The 21,953-nt window shown below is 40.6% G+C and overlaps 1 protein-coding gene across 4 annotated transcripts in view; it reads right to left on the bottom strand.

Annotated features, from left to right (window-relative positions):
* The window catches only part of LOC122417385 (43 kDa receptor-associated protein of the synapse homolog), a 429,136-nt gene that overhangs the window by 64,172 nt on the left and 343,011 nt on the right, over positions 1-21,953 (bottom strand). For all 4 annotated transcript variants that reach the window (XM_043430858.1, XM_043430859.1, XM_043430860.1 and 1 more), the window contains one exon: positions 12,053-12,244. In XM_043430858.1, coding sequence (XP_043286793.1) covers positions 12,053-12,244 — 192 coding nt within the window. The remainder of the gene's footprint in view (positions 1-12,052; positions 12,245-21,953) is intronic.

Raw genomic sequence — 21,953 nt, 5'->3', positions numbered from 1 at the left:
AAGTTTTTTTAATTGATTTAGCTGTTCGAATAAAATAAGAAGAATGAGGCATCGGTTTCCAAAATTATTTCAAGCGTGATGTTTCTGTTTTTTATATTTTACTTGTTATTTGATTCTTTTGACACTTTAAAAAATAGGTACAGATTAGTTTTTTTTTAATATAATGTTTTTTCAAGATTTGTGAATTTTTTTTCGAATTATTCTGTATTTTTGTTATAAAGTAATTTTTTTTACAATAAAAAAAAAAATTCATATTTTTTTAATGGATGTATATAATTATCAGCAAACAAGGGATCATCAATGTACTGAGACGAACGATACCGCTCGACAACAAAGCATGCGCCCGTACCGACACGGCAATTAGCGATACGCGTATCACTCAGAGAGAGGCGCCAGCGTACGGACTCGCTTATCGACCCGTGCCACGAAGATCACAAGAAGACTCTATTTTCACTAATTTCATTGAATAAATCATTTCTCTTCAACTACAAAAGACTGAATTGTATAAGAAAATTTTGTGCGAACTAATCAGTGGCAATTTCAGAGCAAATTCATTTGAAAACATAACAAAAAATTATCAAATCATTTCGAAGCAATTATTTCAAATTTAAATAGGTTTCGCGCGTCACTGCGACCAGGCTCGTAAAAGCCAATCAAAAAATTCAGCCAATAGGCAAATTTCTCAAATAACCAATGGGAAAATCGTGAAGTTTCCATTGGCGATTGTGAATTGTCGCACAAGCGCAGTTCATTAAAACAAAATTTTACCATTGGTCGAAATTAAGCGACCAATAACAAAGCACACCGAGAATAAAATTGGCCAACCAGGAATTTTAGAGCAAACAAAGAGTTCGAGATTAAATCAGACAGCGAATCAGGAGAATTGGCGCATTCCGCCAATTTCATTATTATTGTACCACGCGAGTATAAAAAGGCATCGAGAGCGAGTCTCGAGAGTCAGTCTTGCCCTCGTCACGCTTGACTCGCTTACGCACGCCGATCTGAGACTGAGCAACTCAGATCCGCACACGCAATTTTTTCCAGCCGATTCTGACTTCGTAACTCAGAATCCGCTTTGCAAAACGTAGACTACCACCGACTCAGTTTGGAAGGGCAGGCCCCATTCGGCTCCGTTTGGGTTCAAGATTTCCACTCTGGGGCACCGATCTGACCAGAAGGGCGGGGACAGTTCGATTTCGTTCTGGACCAAGATTTCTGCCAGATCACCCATCCTTTTCCTGCCAAGAGGGCGGTGACCGTTCGGCTCCGTTCGGTCACAAGATTCTTGGGGGAATCCTTCCCTTCATGCCAGGAGGGCGGGGGCAGTTCGGGTTCGTTCTGCCTTAAGATTCCTGGGTGGATTGAATTCCGGTTGATAGGTGCCAACGTTAAAGGCAAACAATTCAAATCTACTCGACTTTTGTATGAAATCATAAAATTCTAAACGGCGCGCGAAATTCAAATTTAATTGCGAAAATTTAATAATTTAATTGCAAAATTCAAATTTAATTGCGAAAGTCAATTCTTTAATTTAATTGCGAAATTCAATTCTTTAATTTAATTGCGGAATTCAATTCTCCATTTGCGAAATTTAATTATTTGCGAAAGTTAATTCTTTATTTGGGAAAGTTAATTGCGTAGCCAAAATTCGTTAGTTGCGAAAATCATGTCTTTAATTGCGAACTTTATTTGCGAAAGTTGATTCTTTAATTTGTGAAATTAATTCTTTAATTTGCGAAATTACTTTGTGAAGTTAATTCTTTAATTTGTGAAATTCTTTAATTTGTGAAATTAATTCTTTAATTTGCGAAATTTAATTGCTTCATTGCAAAACCAAATTTAGTGTCTGCGAGATTTATTTGTAAAATTTAACCCGTTATTGGTGAAAGTTAAGTCCCGATTTGCGAAATTTAATTGCGAAATTTAATTCTTCAATTGAGAAATTTACCTTATTTTGAGAAATTTGCTCTTACTATTCTTTAAATGCGAGATTAAGTCATTTGCGTGCGAAAAATACCAAAAGCAATAAGGAGACATTCTTTGGCTCGAACCAAAATTCTTCTTTGTAAACGACTCACACAACAAAAAAGAAATCAATTTTAAATAAACTCTTTGATTTTTCACAGATCTTTCCTCTCACCTTTGTTTTTCTTTCATGCCTGCTCCTTTATTTGATAAGAAGCTCGAATCTACGCGTAACGGGGTGTTCTGACACAAAATAGTACCGTTACAACTTTGGCGCCCAACGTGGGGCAGGCATTGCTAAAGGAAAGCAAGGGTAGTAACACTTAGATTTCGTTTTCATGAAAGTTATTCGAGGTTTAAAAATCGCAGAAAATAAAACTCAAACGGATGACGCGACTGCGGATTCCGGATTTCAAAATCCAGATCCTGAACTACAAACCAATGATTTCACGATTCCTCCTCCAGGTGCGGGAAATATTTTTAATGAAAGTAGAGCAAATTTTGGGGATGATTTAGCAATCAATCAAAAAGAGGAAAATAGATTAGAAGAGTTCGGCACTCCTAAATCAGATCGCGGTAGAATCGAATTCGGAGACGTGAACAATCAACTGTTAGTCAGCTTAGTCGAATCAATGCAAGAAATGAAAGGGCAAGTTCAATGCATGGCGAACGAAATAGCAAGGAACAACCGAGCCACTCACGAATTAAGAGCAGAATTCGCGGAACGACTGACAACCATGCAAGCAAAGATCGCATCTGACGTACACAAAATATACGACCCTATCAAAAAACAATTAAACGGTCTCTCCAGAATAGTAGAAGAAAACGAATCAAAGAGCGCGGTCGTGGAAGTCAATGTTGCCCAGATTCAATTGGACGTAAACGCAATAAAGAAACGGTTTGAAACTTTAGAAAACTCCGGTAAGATTCACAGTCCTAACACTGAGAGCACGAGGATCATTCCAAGGCCCAGTGAAGAAACAGAGAATGAAGAATTTGATAATGAAAATTACGACCAAGAAAGGCGAACGTGTCGAAATGAAACCTCCTCACATTTAAAAAAAATTAAAATAAAACCTCCCACTTTTGACGGATCGAGCAACAAACGTCCAATTAAATTCATGAAAGAATTTAGGCAATATTGCGAGGTGACAGACCCGACGCTCGGAGAAATGAAGTATTTGCTCGGTCAAAGTCTAGAAAAATCAGCTAAAGAATGGTGGGTTTTGGTAGAAGATCAGGTCGATAATTTCGAAGAGCTCGAAAGAAAATTCATAAATAGATTTTGGAGCCATGAGGTCCAACGTCGTGTTCGGAAAGATCTTGAATTCGGGACATATCCCGAGAAAGATAAAAAACTGACTAGAGTCGAGTATGCGATCCGAACTTTCGGAGCTGCTCGAGATTTGATTCCACCTCCGAGTGATAGAGACATCGTGGCTTCATTATCACAACATTTTACCGAGGAGATTAGGGCCACGATCATAAGTCGCGGATTCGAAACCCTCGAAAAATTAATCGAATTTTTAGAAAAGTTGGATCAAAGTGGACCGGTAAATACCGTGGTGAAAGAGGAAACGCATCGAAATCAAAAGAATCAAAGTAGCGAGCAGCGGCCTTTCCGCATGCCACCTCAAAATAATTGGAATGGGGGCTATCAAAACAGTTCGAATAGGGGAAATCCCAATTGGCAACATGGTAATAACGGAGGTTATAACAATTGGAATAACCAGCAAAACCGTTACCATCAGCAAAATTCCAATCAAAGGCCGTATAATGGTGGTTTTGGTCATCAGAATGGGGGCCAGTACGGGCAGAACCGCCCAAATGCCAACCCAAACTCGAGTCCTTCGAGTCAAAATCGGGGACCACCACAAAATAATGGCGGTCACAGACCTTTGCCGAGAAATAATTCGAGTCAACCACCCATTCAGGTGATTGAAGCTACACCAGAGCCTCAGCCTTCGACCTCAAAGACGGGAAACGTGTAGGCGTTGTACCTGCGCCAACGATGAACAAAAAAACAATAAAAATATCAAAATTGTACCGAAAATATTTCGTCACAGGTCTGTTCTTGGACTTTGGTGATTTTCCCCTTGTCTTGTAATATGTTTTGTCCATTGGGAACTCAACAGCATGGAGTAATGCGTGTTGCGGGCCGAGATATGATTTTCGGCTTATAACGTTAGAAAAAAGAAAGGAAAAGAGGAAAGATAGATCAAATTCAGGACACAACAAATCCAACAGAATTGGCCATTTTTGAATGTCGTTTTTGCATTCTGAATTATTTTTGCATTCTGAATTGCATTTTTGTGTCATCCAAAACGTGCCCCGATGAAATATATTTCCAAAGTTTGCAAGTGGCTGCTGAGATCCAATTATTTTCAGTTTGATAGTTGCAGAAAAAAGGCACCCGGAAACATTTATCATGTGAGAACTCAATGAAGCAAAAATACTGAGCGTACTTAATTCAACAGACCAATGGAATTCAAAGACGTTTAAGGTACCTGCGCATTGGTTTTGGAGAAAAACAATTTCAGGAGAATTTAAAAATGAATTTAGAAATTTAAAAACTCAGAATAGAATAGAAAAAGGAAAATTTAGGAATTTAGAAAAGCTGAAGACGTTTGTGATGAATTTTTGAGATTACATGTTACGGTTGGAGTAAAAAATTGAAATGATTGGGGGTGGGGTTCAATATGTCGAATAACTGAATTGTAGAACGGTCGATATTTCGAAATTTTTCAAGTTGTGATTTCAGTTTGGAGTAAAATAAGTAATTTGAAATTCTTATTCCTGATCGACCATTCAGCAGATTGCGTGTTTAATCAAAAATTCCTTCTTTGAATTCGTATTTACCCGAAAATATATATTTCAATAGTTTTCATTTCGAATGCAATTTTAACAGACCATCCGAATGTTGAAAGTTCATATTTTCGAATTCAAAATGGAGAATAATTGTTTTACAGACAGACCAGAATATAGAGTAGCAAAAAATCGAAAGTGAATTTTTCGAACCTATAAAACTTAGATATGCAGAATAGCGATATCTCGAAAAGGCGAAAGTCAAAATGGCGATGTTTAAAATTGGAGGTCACCGGTCTGAGTAAGTGAGTGAGTGAGACGCGTGTATTCGGAGCTCCACTGCATTTTTTTATTTTGATCGATCGACTTTCCAACGTTTCGCTATTTTGACTGTTCAACTTTTTGGTGTTTCAGTATTTCAACCTCAGTAATATTTAGTCTTTCGTTATTATATTTTCAAAATTGTGAATTTTCACAGTATCGCTGCTGTAGTAATTTATGAGTCGAAAGAGTGATAGTTGAATTTTCGAAAAATCGATATTTTAATCATCGTCCTATGGGCGATTGTTACATTCTATTTTCGATGTAAACGTGCTTTGAGCCTTGCAGTTTCTGCTTTATTTATTTTCGGCATTCAAAGCTCTAGTCGAATCTATCTGTCTCCATATTATCATTCGAAATTTATAAACTCGAGATTTTAGCTGTTCGAAATTTTAGTCATTCGAACATTTGATCCCCATCCAATGCAGCACACATGCTGCGACACAAAAATATGAAAGATTGAAGGTTGTAACGTAGATTTTCCCCGCAAGGGTACGATCCAGTCCCTTCTCGGCTCACCCACTCCTTCCCGTATGACTCTCCGGCTGCGAGAATGAACTGGGCGCCAGGTACAAAGTACCGTCGAATTAATCGACTTTATTTTAGTCGATTCTCGCGATCGTAACGCAACGCAAAACTAGAATTTAGAGTACACGAGGGGAACGAATGACCGAGGACGGTCCGACTACTCAGCTCATCTGAGATACAAAAGGTAGAGGGGGGGATCCTTGAGGAAAAGTAGCAATTCACAACGCAAAGCAAATAACCGACACAGACAGAAGATTCAGAAAAGATTCACAATTTATTCAAATAAACAAAAGTACAAGAAAAGATGAATTCTCGCGAGATTGGATTCTACATAAAATAAGAGTGGAAAAGGAAATTCGATTTACGGCTCGCTAGAATCGCATGGCCAATACGTATCGGACGAAAAACGCGGTTTCGGCGCGTGGCTTACTCGAATTCATCAGGTAATTCAGTTAATAGGTAATCGCATCGCAATTTCGCGGGTGTCGTAGGTAATCGACGACCGACGCTCTGGCATTGTAGGTAAAAGATAATCAGCGATCTGACGAGCAGATGCCTTAGGTAACAGGTAAAAGGTAACCAACGCCAGAACAAACGGTGTCTTAGGTAAATTCAGGTAAAAGGTAATCGACACCAGGTAACCCGAAAGTAATTCGCGAGAGCGTCATAGGCAACATAGGCAAGGTAATTGACGCTAGGTAACCCTAAATAATTCGCGAGAGCGTCATAGGCAACATAGGCAAGGTAATTGACGCTAGGTAACCCTAAAATAATTCGCGAGAGCGTCATAGGCAACATAGGCAAGGTAATTGACGCTAGGTAACCCTAAAATAATTCGCGAGAGCGTCATAGGCAACATAGGCAAGGTAATTGACGCTAGCCCGTGAAAAAATTGCCGATGCTTACCATATGGCCGATGCTTGGCTCGATACTGGGTAAACGACCGTTGGGACTCAGCGTTGGGCCCGAGTACGGGCCAGCATGTTTGCCCACGTTTAGTCAATGCTAAACTTGGGCATTGGGACCCGACAACCAGCCAACCCTCGGCCGGTGTCGGTTTATAACTGGCAGCCAACCGTTGGGACTCGACGTTGGGCCCGAGCATGGGCCAGCATATTTGCCCACGCTTATAGCCAATGAAGAATTTGAGCATTGGGACCCGACAATCGCCCACGTTTGGGCCGGTGTCGGTTCATGACTGGCAGCCAACCGTTGGAGGCCATCATTGTCCCATACCTCGGGTTAATACTGCTCGCCTTATTTTTTAAAATCTGTACCTGCTATATTGTTAGATATACAATCGGTATCCGCTCATCAGCCTAGGCTCAGCCAGCACTGTCTTGCAACGGCAGCAATTGATGATCAACTTCTGGTCATCCATTAGTTGTTCATCAACCAATTTGTTATTATTAATCCATGAATATTTTGTTGCTCGCACTCACCAAATAATAATCGACTCTTTGAAGCAATTTTTTTTTTCAGTATATATAATATTTAGTGGACATATGTTGTGTTATCTTCATTTTTTTGATATTGCAAATGAATTAAGATTTCTTGTATAACAATAATAATAACGACAATAATATCAATAATAATAATAATCTAGAGACGCGGCAGCGTCTTGACGCCAAGTATTGAGGTAAAGTGTAGGCAGAAAGATTCAAGACGGGCCGTGTATCTTTTAATAATATACAGATTAGTCATTTAATTTTTTCGACTTTATTAATTAATCGGCTGAAGGATAAACTTTTTTCAATTTTCTTATCAAAACTCGTACGAGCTAATAAGTTATCGAATTACATGAAAATTTGTTTCCGGGTATTTTACGGTTGTGTACCAAATTTGGTCTAAATCGGTTGAGAATTAAAAAAGTGATTTCAATATGTACACATATGATACAATACCAGAATGGGCCCAATATTTTATTTTGAGAATGTTGATACAAAAATAGGAAGTAGTCGATAGTGTAGTGGTTAGCGTCTCGGACAAACTAGGTAGACATTAGGTAGGAAAGTTGTAGGTAGGCAGTTCAAATCCCCTCTGAAAAATTTCAACTCTAAAGAAAATATAAGGAACTGTTTTTTTTTTTAACTAATTAAAATTTCCACAATGACGGATAATTGTATAGGGTGATAAAATAAGCATGATTGAAAATAAATATTATTTAATTAAATAATCGATAACAGGCATTCGCTGGGGAATGACGCTGGGTGAATGTGGGGTTAGCATTGGGCCGACACCGGCCCAGCGTTGGGCCGTTGTCCAAACTAACGCTGGGCCGATACTGGTCCCAAACGCTAGCCTACCGTAGGACCGTAGCTATCACTCCAACCGTGGTGCTACGGTTGGCCGAGTTATATTGCCAACGGTCGTCCAACCATCGCGTATAGTTGGCGCGGTACTGCACCAAGCTTGGGCCAATGGTGCCGTTTTTCACGGGAGGTAACCCTAAAATAATTCGTGAGAGCGTCATAGGCAACATAGGCAAGGTAATTGACGCTAGGTAACCCTAATATAATTCGCGACGAAAGGTAATCGAAGGTAATAGTGAAGCGACTTCGGCTAAGCGCGAGGTAACACCGAAATTCCCGAACGATCAGTACAATAATACGAAGATAGCGGCGTTATACGATAAAATAAATCACAGAAACTAATAGCAAGATAATCTTTGAAACGGTTACAAAGGTAACGGAAGAGTGCCGTAAGATAATTCGCCATAGAGAGGCACAAAATAATACGATCGTCACGAAATAGAGAAAAAAAAATAACTGCGAACGCAAAAGGAACGGCTGAAAAATACGCAATACAAAAGACAGAATAAATCGCCGTATAGACGACGCGCGACAATAAGTGCGAGAGAGACAGAGCGAAAACATCGCGCGAACGACCGTGCTCGCGAGAGGCTCAACGCGTGCAGGGAGAGAGAGAAACGTAGCTGCGTGGAATATTCCAGCGCGTACTACCAAAATTCGATATCAAAAATTCGACATTACAAAACTCAAACTTAATTAATTAATGCGCAACAAGATTACGGCAAATAAACTATACTGAATGGACCCAAATTAATATCGAATCGATTAGTGGAGCTGAGCCGCAAAAACTATAAAATTTGGGAACACGGCAAGTATCGGCCGCAATCTCGCTCGAAACTTCGACACACATGTTCCCCGAAACGCCAAATAAACCGGAACTAAATTCCGAAACTCAAAATGCTCAACTCCATTAATCATTCCGGGAGAAAGAGAAAGGGCTTACCGAGGAACCCGCTCGTCGCACGCCGAAAAACAAAAGGAACCTCAATGATCGGGAGGTATTGATGACTCGCCGGTGAGGTGATCGGACGAAGACTGCTAGTGCGTACGAGCGGTCCTCCAGATTCGGCGTTCTCCCCACCACTAGGCCCATGCACAACGGCGCTCACGCGCTAGGCGCGAACTAGAGTACAGAGTCTTTGCTCGCGCTTTCGCGGGAAACTCAAAACAAGGGAGCGTGTACGGATGATAATTCCCGTTACGCTTCTTCACCCAATATCGCAATAATTACCCTTCTGCTGCTCTCACCTCTCCCGCTCACTCGAAACACTCCTCTCGACTAGATGACCGTGATCCGGGTGTCTCTCCTCTCGAGGATCCGGCGGGCAGCACTGAAAGGACGAGGGGAGGCCTCCCTCACGACTCCGGATGTCGCGGTGGGCCCACAAGATAAGCCACCAGGCAAGAACAGCATCTCGCCTCCAGAAAACCCCCCCAGACCCCACCTGACGAGGCGCCGGTTCACACGGACTTTGACACCCGAATTCACGGTATTGCGGGCGGTGCAACTCTGAGTTGCTACGGTGGGAAAGACACGGGCGGCATTCAATAAATGGCCTATGCCAGCGTGCTCTTTCAACCGCCCGCAGGTCGAGAATGTTCTTCGGTACTCGAAGACGGCGTGAGAGGGATGATTCTTGCGAGCGAGATCGGCTCGAACAGCAGGAAAGTATCGTCAAATAACTAATGCTCGCTGGGACCAATGTGGTGCCGTTAACACCAAATCTCTCAAAAAAACAAACGGAATAGTCAAACTTCATCAAACTCAAAATTAAACAATCAAGAATTTCTCTCTCTTCCTTGCACCGAGGTATAAGGTAACGGTTATTAGACTTAGTAAATTGTCGCTCGAAAGGTACTATACGCGATTCTTAAAAATAAATCTTATAATTACGTGACGATGAGTCTCGTTCCGACCAACACCCGACGAGTCGAACAGCGTCAAAATGGGCCGTAAACCCGGTCCACTGGTCGACACGATTCGTACGAGTGGCGGGGCAAAAATGTCACGTCACAATGTATTCGCTCCATACCGCAGTCATACAAACTTCAATATGAAAAAAAAAAACACTTTAAAACTTGCTGAACAAAGTTTCATTACATATTACCATAATCAAAGATAGGGGTGATACTAGCACATATACTCATCCACAGAAATTTCAAAGTTCGCTGGTATCTACTGCGATTCAATGTATCTGCGCAATGAGTTTGGAAGACAGCAATTTCAAATCCATCCATAAATGAGCAACTGAGGACTTTTGTAATGAATTGTTCACTTCATATTTATATTACAGTGAGAGTCCAAAAGTAAAATGATTGGCACAGTATATAAATTTTATAGTTTGCAGATTTTTGCTGTATTTCAATGATCTAAATCTATAGTATTATAGTGAAAAGTTGTTAAAAGTCATGGTGTTACATTAAAATGCCATAGCGCACATAGCATTCAGAAATTCTGTAGGTTTCCATGATGTTGGCAGGCATTATAGTTAATCGCATCCAAAACTGAGCAACTGTAAGCTTATCGTAATGAATGTTTTCACTAATAATTCCACATTTGCAGTTTGCAGAATAGGAATATTCAACATACACGTCATTTCTTAAGTATTGTTGTCAATTTTTGTGTTTGCCAACCGCATTCCGAAGATTCAACTTTTCATATTATCAGCAAAAAAAGCATCCGAAGACTTTTTGGAACAATTTTCAAAATTTATTACTCGACAGACCAGGTGGAAAAAGAATAACTACACTTATATCAAGACCAGAAACTGTTTTGAGAATCTGATGTACAAAATGTGCAATTGATGATCATAGTTGGAAACCTCATGAATCACGTTACCACAATCAGCATGAAGAAGTAGTAGAAAATCAGAGCACGTGAGCTAAAAGAGAATTTTTTACTTTTACGACTTTTTCTTGCGTACTAATAGCCAATTTTTTTTCTTAATTTTGCAAAACAAACAGGTAAGAAGGTACAAGAATATATCGATGTGACGAGTACTTTTGTCTCGTATATGAACATTTTTTGCTTGAATCAAATTTTAAAATTTCTGATTGTAGAGTATACAGATTTATTTTTTGAACTCAGCGTGATTGTGCATGGTTAGCTCAGCTTTTAACCCGAAAAACAAGATTGCAGAACTTTTGAGAAAAAAGACGTGATATAAAATCTAAAAAATTCCCCTAGGGGAAAAAAGGTTGGGACAAGTACATTGATGGTCCCTCGTTTCCTGGTCGTATCACGAAAAATGTGAAAAAAATTGCGTAAAAAAAATTATTTAACCAACTGTAAATAATTTCCACACCAAACCTCGAAAAAAATTTCACAAATCATGAAACAACATTACATTTAAAAAAAATCCAAATCTGTAATTATTATTTGAAGTGTCATTCTAATAAAAAGTAAGCAAAAAAAAACGAAAAATCAAAATGAAAATAAAAAAAAAATTAATTGAAAAAAATTTCCATCCAAGTTACGTTCAGCATTAAAACTTATGATATCAATCCGAGGCCAAGTATTTAATGCTAATTTAGAATATTCATTCCTACGAGTACAATCAGAACTTGAGAAAATTCTTATGAATCAAAAAAGTTCCCATTTGAGTTATGTGTAGCATTAAATCTATGATAGCAATCGGAGGACAACCATTTTAGTAGTCAATTCGAGTTTGAACATTATGAAATTGTTTCAAGGAGCACGAAATAAAAAAAAAAACATATCAAAGGTATAGTAGTTTGTTACTCTATGGTGGCAGAGACTTGGAAAAAAATCGATTTTTCTCAGACTTTCAAGATTCCCTGGTATTATTCACAATATTTGACCTTGATTTTCGATCGGTACAAATTATCTTTAAATATGTGTTAAAAGTACTTTTAACACATATTTAATTATCAGATTCATGTTCAGAATGGCCAAAAACATAAGGGTATCAAATTTCAAGCCAATCGCGCATATGGGCTTTTCGGAACTTTCTTCTTTTTTTCTGACGGTTTTGGTGGGAAATATTACCATCGGAACGATAGATATAAAACCCATTTGCAATTCAGTCGGTTAACATCAAGTCTACGCTTAGGTTATAAGGCTTTTCAAGCAGACGATTTATCAAATAATGTTATCTCACCTTAGCTCCCATAGAATTAGCGACCTCGAGAAGGCGTGTATTGAATTCTAGGGGTCGACAATTACATATCTTGTGCTGTAGCCTTAGCGACTCAAGACATCTGGCAGCTCCATCCATGGCTTCCATTTGACAGAGCCGATCGTCTGTCGCTGCAGCTGAGCCCATAGCACTTTCGTACTGTCGAAATGCTTTCTGCAACAAATACATCACCCAACTTCATCTAAGTATGAACTACGTGGCGAGAAATCTAAACTAAGGGTTTTAACTATTTGCGTTTGAGACGTTTTTTTCGCACACTTTCATGGTTAGGATTATCAGCGGTACTGTTGCTGAGTGAGCTCCAGTTAGACTTTCTTTTTTTTCAAAATTCATCTACTTTACGCGTGGAATGAATATAGTCATTGTTATGCGTTACCTCTTCCACGAAAATAATTTCACACAATTTTTATCAATTCGGATTTTTTCATACAAGCAGACTTTATCAGACAGTTCAAACGACGTAGAAATAAACAGAAGAGCAGTATATACACCACTCACATCGTCACAGTTTTACATAGCCAAACTGTAAAGCAGCCTGATTGAAAAATCATACAGTTTAGAAAAGAACTCTTAAATAAAATAACTGTACCTCCTCGACTTCCTCAAGGTGTTGATTGGAAGGAAGATTGGGATGAATCGGAGTGGGAGAGATCTTCCTATTCCTATAAATTTTTTGGTTGATACGATCAAAATTATTTTTAATCATGAGTGACCGTGGCAACGTCGGGGTCTCACTGTCGCCAGTGCTCGATAACGCAGGTTCAAGTCTAGCTCGTTGCCGGCTGATTCAGAAAAGTACATAATCTCAAAAAACTAACTTGCTGGCACCGCAGTGTACATTTTTGTGCACAAGCAGTAACCGACTTTGCCTGTTTGGAGCGATTTTCGACACTACTTTCCATATTTTCAAATATTTTCCAAGAAATATACCAATGATTTTGGATTTCTCGGAAGTACGCAACTTACCGATTTTATGATTTTGTTAATAAACTTTAATTCGACTTGAAATTTTACTGAGATGTAACTTGAAGGATCGACCATCCACTGCGTAAATTTCTCACAAAACACGATTTTTTTCTCAACATTCCTAATAAGGAATTGCAAAATACTGTAGTCAACAGCGAAATATTTATATAAGCCGCTGTTTGTCATAGACCCGCAACCTATATCACAGATCTCCATCCGAAAAGCGAAGCATAGTAAGAATCCCTTGATAAAATTATGGAATTCAACACTCGGCAATACAGCAATGACAACGATAGTGTACAATTTTTAAAGTAAAATCTAACCCAATATTAAAATGATCATCTGATGCCTTTTGAAAGTTATGATTATACAAAAGCCTAGATTGTACAAAGTGTTACACGTATATTTTATATCCGCGTCTTCTGACCGGTAAACATTCTATTTTTTTTTTTACAATAATACGACGAACTAAAACCCTAAAACCCCTCCAATTAATATGGAAATAAGTAAAATATTAGCATTACATGTAGTACACTAGCTCATAAGAACCAGCGCGCCAATCAGGGCTTCGTAGGCACCAGCGCGCCAATCAGGGCCTCGTAATGATCAGCGCAATAATCCCCGAGCCGCACGGCTCACCGTGATTCCCCCACCGCACGGCACTTACAAGGAAAGGTACTTTAGTGTCCGCCTCCGATTTTGATAATTTTTTTCTATCTTATAGTCCATCCAAAAATAAGAGACACGTATTTTTTTTTATCGGCCGAAAGTTATTTTTAAGGGGTGAAATCAACCCTCAAAGTTCGGCATGTTTTGCGTCTGGTAGAGTGTTTCATATAGAAGCACTCAACCGATCGAAACGAAACCAATTGCAAAATGTTCGGCTTGTCAAATAACCCATATGACATGTCCAACTTCTTATGCACCCTTACGGCAAAGGGGTGAACCACCCCCGAATATTCAGAATTTTTTCGTTTAACAAAAACTTACTATCCGATTTTAATAAAACAAACGCCATTTTGCAGAGCAAAAAAAAATAAAATCGACGTCTTTTCGGGTTTTCCTCAGATCAAAAAAATTAAGGGGGTAAAACACCCTTAAAATGTCAAATTTTGTTTTGAGCACTGGCCCCTTCTAATTTTAGTATTCTTTTCATAGAATATAGCTTATCAAAAAATAAGAAACACGTATTCTTTTTTATCGGCCGAAAGTTATTTTTAAGGGGTGAAATCAACCCCCAAAGTTGGGTATGTTTGGCATCTGGTAGAGTGTTTCATATGGAAGCACTCAACCGATCGAAACAAAACCCATTGCAAAATGTTCTGCATGTCAAATAACCTATATGACATGTCCAACTTCTTATGCACCCTTACTGCAAAGGGGTGAACCACCCCCGAATATTCAGAATTTTTTCGTATAATAAAAACTTACAATCCGATTTTAATAAAAAAAAATGCCATTTTGCAGAGCAAAAAAAATAAAATGGCCGTGTTTTTTGGTTTTCCTCGGATCAAAAAAATTAAGGGGGTAAACCAGTCCTAAAATCTTGAATTTCACTTTGCGCATCGAAATGTTGACATTCAATTCATATGGTTCCTTTATCATTGCGTATCGATTTATATGTTGAATAATATTTATTTCACATATTCATTGGCTGACATCATAATCGTATAGAGAATCGAATACTTTGACATGCGTTACGTGAGAAGTGTTAGTTTTCGTTCTACAGGTTCTACTATGACATCTTTAAACGGTTCTTGAAAATCTAATGTCGTATCTTCCACGATTTCTAACCGATTGAACTCTGCCATAGAAGCCTTCAGAATTCTCTCGAAACTTTCTTTCTCGTAGTCATGTATTCTTAAAAAAGCCAGCTCGCTCAGCCTAATGCTTGAGAGATATCCGAAAAAATAAAAAAATCTGTTTTTGTGATGATGTCAGATTAAGCCACCCACTCAAGATGAAGAAGCTAAAACTGACGTATATTACTTATATTACTAGAGAAGTTTAGTTGCTGTTTGATTGTTTATCTGTCACTATCGTGTCCGCTATTGTGAATAACGTATTGTCATGAACATGTCTATCAACCCAATGAACGTAATAAGACTGTTGCTTCTTACATTTGAAGTAATGAACATTCCTGACAGTCCTGTTAACAATAATGAAGTGGAATTGAAAGAAAGTTTCGAGAGAATTCTGAAGGCTTCTATGGCAGAGTTCAATCGGTTAGAAATCGTGGAAGATACGACATTAGATTTTCAAGAACCGTTTAAAGATGTCATAGTAGAACCTGTAGAACGAAAACTAACACTTCTCACGTAACGCATGTCAAAGTATTCGATTCTCTATACGATTATGATGTCAGCCAATGAATATGTGAAATAAATATTATTCAACATATAAGTCGATACGCAATGATAAAGGAACCATATGAATTGAATGTCAACATTTCGATGCGCAAAGTGAAATTCAAGATTTTAGGACTGGTTTACCCCCTTAATTTTTTTGATCCGAGGAAAACCAAAAAACACGGCCATTTTATTTTTTTTGCTCTGCAAAATGGCATTTTTTTTTATTAAAATCGGATTGTAAGTTTTTATTATACGAAAAAATTCTGAATATTCGGGGGTGGTTCACCCCTTTGCAGTAAGGGTGCATAAGAAGTTGGACATGTCATATAGGTTATTTGACATGCAGAACATTTTGCAATGGGTTTTGTTTCGATCGGTTGAGTGCTTCCATATGAAACACTCTACCAGATGCCAAACATACCCAACTTTGGGGGTTGATTTCACCCCTTAAAAATAACTTTCGGCCGATAAAAAAGAATACGTGTTTCTTATTTTTTGATAAGCTATATTCTATGAAAAGAATACTAAAATTAGAAGGGGCCAGTGCTCAAAACAAAATTTGACATTTTAAGGGTGTTTTACCCCCTTAATTTTTTTGATCTGAGGAAAACCCGAAAAGACGTCGATTTTATTTTTTTTGCTCTGCAAAATGGCGTTTGTTTTATTAAAATCGGATAGTAAATTTTTGTTAAACGAAAAAATTCTGAATATTCGGGGGTGGTTCACCCCTTTGCCGTAAGGGTGCATAAGAAGTTGGACATGTCATATGGGTTATTTGACAAGCCGAACATTTTGCAATTGGTTTCGTTTCGATCGGTTGAGTGCTTCTATATGAAACACTCTACCAGACGCAAAACATGCCGAACTTTGAGGGTTGATTTCACCCCTTAAAAATAACTTTCGGCCGATAAAAAAAAATACGTGTCTCTTATTTTTGGATGGACTATAACATAGTAAAAAATTATCAAAATCAGAGGCGGACACTAAAGTACCTTTCCTTGTTAGTCGGACTACGCGTAACGTCGCTTCGCGCTCCCCACCCTACGTCCCTCAGCCAATCCGGGTGAGGCCGATTATTGTATAAGTACCGGGCTCCCGCAGAGCTACAGAGCATTCGATCACGGAGCGAGCGCCGCGAAGGTGCCTCCAGAGACCCAGCCTTGTATGTCACCGGTTTAGTTGGAATCAACCTCCCACTGCTGTACCTCACCGGTTTCCCTGGAAATAAAAACTTTAAACTTCTCTGGGACTTCAAGCGGCTTTATTTCTCAACCCTCCAACGCGTGGCAAGAATCCAGCCGGGAATCCAGTTCAGCCATCCAGTTGCGAGAATCCAGCCCAGTTATCCAGCTTCGAGGATTCGGCCACGAGAGGCCTCCAAAACCCCAGTCCTTTTCAGGGCTCCTCGAATCGTAGCTGCAATTACTGCCTAAAAATCAAGCGTGTCATCGAGCCAGCGCAGGAATCACGGGTCCGGTAGCTGCAAAGCCCACCCGCAGTTCCCGGTCTCGGTACACCAGTCAAATCTTTAGTTTGAACTTTCCGTTTTGTGGGCGCACTCCCTACGCTCACTACTTGGTGCGGTGACCGCGCTCTTAGCATAGCCGCTTCTCGCCTTCACGCCCTTAACTCCGTGCGACCACCACTGGGTGCGGTGACCGCTCTCCTAGTTCAGGCGCTTCTCGCCTTTACGCGCTTAACTTCCTACGGCCACCACTCGGTGCAGTGACCGTTCATATAATATAGGCACCTCTCGCCTCATAATCACCACTCCGTCTGCACTTCACCGTTTATCCCTTCTCCCTCCTTTTCCTAGGGCTCTCGGATCAGCACAGGAGGCGGGTCTGGAAGCTGAGAAGCCCGACCGTTCTCCAGGGCCTGACACGCAAGCCCACTCTAAACCGAACTATCTCGCAATAATACCACGTGGCTTCTACTCAGTGCGGTGGCCGCTATCCCTCGCTCAGCACCAGCACCAGCGCACCAATCACCGAGTCGCTCGGCACCAGCGCACCAACCACCGAGCCGCTTGACATCAGCGCACCAATCACCGGGCCGCCCGAACCGACGCCTTTCCCCCCACCTTCACTGTCAGTCGGAGTCAAGACCTGAACCAGCCACGATGGACGGCTCATTTCCACTTCAGCAGCGGTACGCAACGGACCTTCTCTGGACTAACAAATGCCTCGCAGAAAAACTGCGTCCTACCTCCGCCGCCTCGACCGTCGACGCGAAGAGCGGGTAGAGCTCCAGCGCAAGATACGAGCTGCAGCTAAGAAGCCAAGCCAGGCTTTTCCGCCATCTCCATCGCCTTGAGTCGACGCCGGAGCTCCGCGCCCCAAGACCATCCAACCTCCCGTGGAGACCAGCAACAGGCCGGCACATGGCCACGAACTCTCTGGCCCACCGCGCGGAAACCAGCGACAGCTGTCCCCCACCCGGATGTGATAAAAGCAACGACGAGGGTTGTCACTCGGCCAAAACCGCTAGCCGCCACTGCCAATAAGACTCGGCAAATAATCGGTGTTTCGCCAAAGAAACGAACGAGCGTCCTTAGGCCGACACCTGCGTCACCTTCGGCCATCGTCCGGCGGCTAAAGGAGAGGAACGCCACGCCACGGCAGTCCAAGATCCAGCTCATTTCAATCATCTCGCCGAATCGAGCAAACCAACGGCCCTTCTCAGGGCCAACAAAACTTAACGTGGGTCGCTCTTGTTGAGCACGCTCTCAAACCAAACTAGCGTGTATCAAAAGTTTATAAACGTTTAAATGCTTATATGTCTAAAACTAAAAGACATATTGAAAAATTCCACTCTATCCATTTTTTCGATGCCCGCACCTCTATCAAAAAGCTAATGAGTTGAAACTTGTGACGTGACATTTAGAGCCACGCCACTCATACGAATACGTGTCAACCAGTGGACCAGATTTACAGTCCGATTTGACCGATGCACGCCGATTCACAGGGACTGAACCAATCGAAGACTCAACTAGAGTATAGGATATAGTTTAAGTATTCCTTTTGTTCGCCTTATCTCTTTTATTTTTTTTCAGCACACAGCGTAATTTCATAACGTCGCCCGCGATAATATGCTAATGTGGTCTGAAGCATATCGCGGGGGGAAGAGATTGAGAGAGATCGAGCCAATCCATTAATTTTATCATGCATTAACGTTTATTTTTGCTTCACTTTGGCCCATTTCACCCCGCGAATATTATCTCTCGTGAGGGAAAGCGCAACGGTGTCTCAGCACGTATCGGCAAAATATCTATTTTGGGTTAAATCGCGTGCTCGAGTGCGGGTTCTTAATCCAGATTTGTTCATCGAAATCTGTAGAGTGGGTGGCAAGGACTAACGCTGGAAAAAGGCCCATTGTCAGTGGCCGCCCGCTAAACCTACTGTAGCAATTAAGAATTGCAACCCCACCATTGTATTTTAGGAAACGCGGTTCGAGTTAATCCGGCGCCTCGTCTAATGGGGTTCGGGTTGTTTCCGAGTCACAGGTGCTGAATTTCCTGGTGGTTTAAGTGTAGGCCCACCGTGGACTTGGGAACGCTTGAGTTCATGAAGGAGGTCTCCCCTTTTTTCGGAGACGAACGCCAGATGGCCCTAGAGGAAGGCGATCTAGAAACAATCATAAATGTGGAGGAACCCTGTACTCGAGGGCGACAAATGAAAACCTTATTGACCACATCGATCGATAGCGCGAATTTGGGAGCTCTTGCCTACGAACGAGGCAAGGGATCGGCAGTCTACGATCGATAACCGGTGTCGTGAGTCAAAAGTGTAAGTGCCCTTTGGATTACGTTGCGGATAGGGTGTCAGCTCGACCCAGAGCTACTCTCTACTGTATCAACTGTGCTGCGCAACTCGCTATTGTTTAACTCTCCAAGCGTAGCAACTGTATCCTGTGCAAAATGCCCAACCGTGTCTTCTTCTGCTTCTTCTTCTTTCCTTTCGGAGGGGCCTCGATAAAGGCGCTCCCTCCTGGCCCCTGGACTCCCGTATCGGCCAATGGACGATCCCAACCGTTTCAACAGCACCTAGCTCAACTCAATGCGTGGAGCAAATCGACACTTCCCCGCCTCTCGCGTATCTCCACATCCCACCGCCGGGCACAAATGCGCACGGGGACATCTTGCCGCCGTCGTTACTTCTCCGCTCTGTACGCCATCGTCGAAACTCTCCAAGTGTAGCAACTGTACCCTGTGCAAAGTGCCCAACTGTGTCAACTGCACCTAGCTCAACTCGATATGTGGAGCAAATTGACACTTCCCCGCCGCTCGAGTATCCCCACTTTTTCCCGCCTAGCTCAGGTACACATGTACCGTGCTCATCGCCTCTATGCAGGAAGTCACCGCTGAAACTCTTCAACTGTAGCAGCTCTAATCTGTGCGGAGTGCTCCATTATGTAAACTTTCCCATACACCAAAACCCCCTGATACGTAGCAATTCAACATTTCGAACAGAAACGCCTGTACCTAATGAGCAAAACACAGCAGCAAGTAAATTCGTCTTATATATGTTTTGACTAGCCGCTCCATCAGTTTTCTACTTTATTGATTGGTTTCACATGACAATCGCACGAGCTGCATCTTATGATGCTTTTATTATTGAAGAATGCTGTGGATATGTTTTCATGCTATAAATTGGCTTTTATGACATTCCAAAGTAATGGGAAAAGTCCAAACTTATATGTCCATTTTCACTATTTTTCTTTGCGGGCTAGAACTTTTCGTATTTCTGTTTTTACCGGTGGTACCAGGTATCTTCCAGGAAGTTCAAAACATGAGTTTCGGAAAAATGAAGAAATCAGGAATTTCATTCATGATATTGAAATCGTCATTCATGTTTTTTTTTCAAATTCATTATGTCGATCTTCTTTTCATTTCGAGGTGCTTAATATAACGGGATCTCGGAATAACACTACATGTTTTCTCCGCAGACCCAGTTCTGTGTGGGAGCGAATGGGCAAAAAATTGATCGAAAAAATCTTCAATTTGAATATCGCGACGCGGCGCGATGTTTTGACCGAACGCGTACAACGACCGGTGAAACGCGTCACTGCTGGCCGGTGGCGGCCATACTGGAGGGCAATACAAAGGCCCAATACAAGCGGCGGAGCGTGACACTAGCGGCGCCGCGTATTAAAAACTCGAACTATCATATTTTTCTCTTTTGTTAATTAAAATTCAACACGATTTCTTAAAATATTGTAACTAGGCTCAAATGAAGCGGAAAATTATAATGAATCGAAGAAAAATGATCATGAGTCAAATTGATAATACAGAATCTAATCACAAATGAAAAATGTAATAATCAACTGCGATGCATGCGCGAGCAAAGCGTTAATGGGCTATAGGACGCGTACGTGACTTTTAGCGATTGTACTTATTCGAATCATATTAAATGAAGTAACAATGCCAAATTAAAGAAGAGAATAAATAATAACTGATCAAATTGAAGTTTTTGTTGTTGAGAGTCGCAATAAGCTGAAAATCATAAAAAGCGGTAGACCCCGCATCAGATGTTAGCCCGCTTGACCAACAGTAGAGCGCGAATCATGGCAACGAGCCAATCGCGAGCCCCGTTACGAAAAGATGCGCGGAACCGATCCGAAAACCGAAAATTCGGCGTTAGATAATTTTATGGTGGGGACACGGGTAGCACGAATGCTGTTAAAAAATTGGAGACAAGTACATTTATGTTTGATGTCACCTGGACAGTAGTCTCAGTGAAACCCTATGTGACACTCATGTAGTTCAAAACACAAATGCACGATGATTTATAAGAAGTTGTTCGATCTGTTCTCTCGAAACTTGCTTCAAATGAGCAATTCATTACTAAAGGTTATAAAAAAAAAACCATTTCAAACGCAATGAATAAAAAAATGAATCTGTTAAATCATGGTAATGCGTGAAAAACGTTCGGTTCAAAAGAACAAAACGTGGTCAAATAAATGCAAAAGTGACGAGTACATCGGATGACGAGTGAAAAAAATTCAAAACATAATGGTATGTAAAAAAAATTACGAAACCAACTGTAAATAATTTCAACAAAACAATTAAGAAAAGCTTTCACAAATCATGAAAAAATATTATATTAAAAAAAATACAAATCTGTAAGTATATTGTAAAGGAAAAAAAAAATTTTAATAGGACGTGAGAAATTCATTCTTACGGGAAGCACCCGGAACTTGAAAAAGTTCAAGTGAATCAAAAAAGTTACTATCTGAGTTATGTGCAGCACTACAATTTATGGCATCAATCGGAGGATAAGTATTTTATTAGTATATAATACATAATTTTTCACAATATGAAATTGTTCTGAGAAACGTTCAAATCCAAAAAAAAATCGCATCTAAGGTAAAAGTCATTTGTTACTCTATGGTGGCAGAGACTTACTTAGAAGAAAATCGATTCTTCTCAGACTTTCAGGATCCCCTGGTATTCACAATATTCGACGTCAATTTCGTATCGGTACAAATTATGTTTAAATATGTGCTAAAAGTACTTGTCCGGCCCAACACTTTTCATTCAAATT

This window comes from Venturia canescens, chromosome 10, assembly GCF_019457755.1.
Source record: "Venturia canescens isolate UGA chromosome 10, ASM1945775v1, whole genome shotgun sequence".
Taxonomy (NCBI): domain Eukaryota; kingdom Metazoa; phylum Arthropoda; class Insecta; order Hymenoptera; family Ichneumonidae; genus Venturia; species Venturia canescens.
The sequence above is the reverse complement of the archived record's forward strand: the minus strand, read 5'-3'. Positions and strand labels throughout refer to the sequence as shown.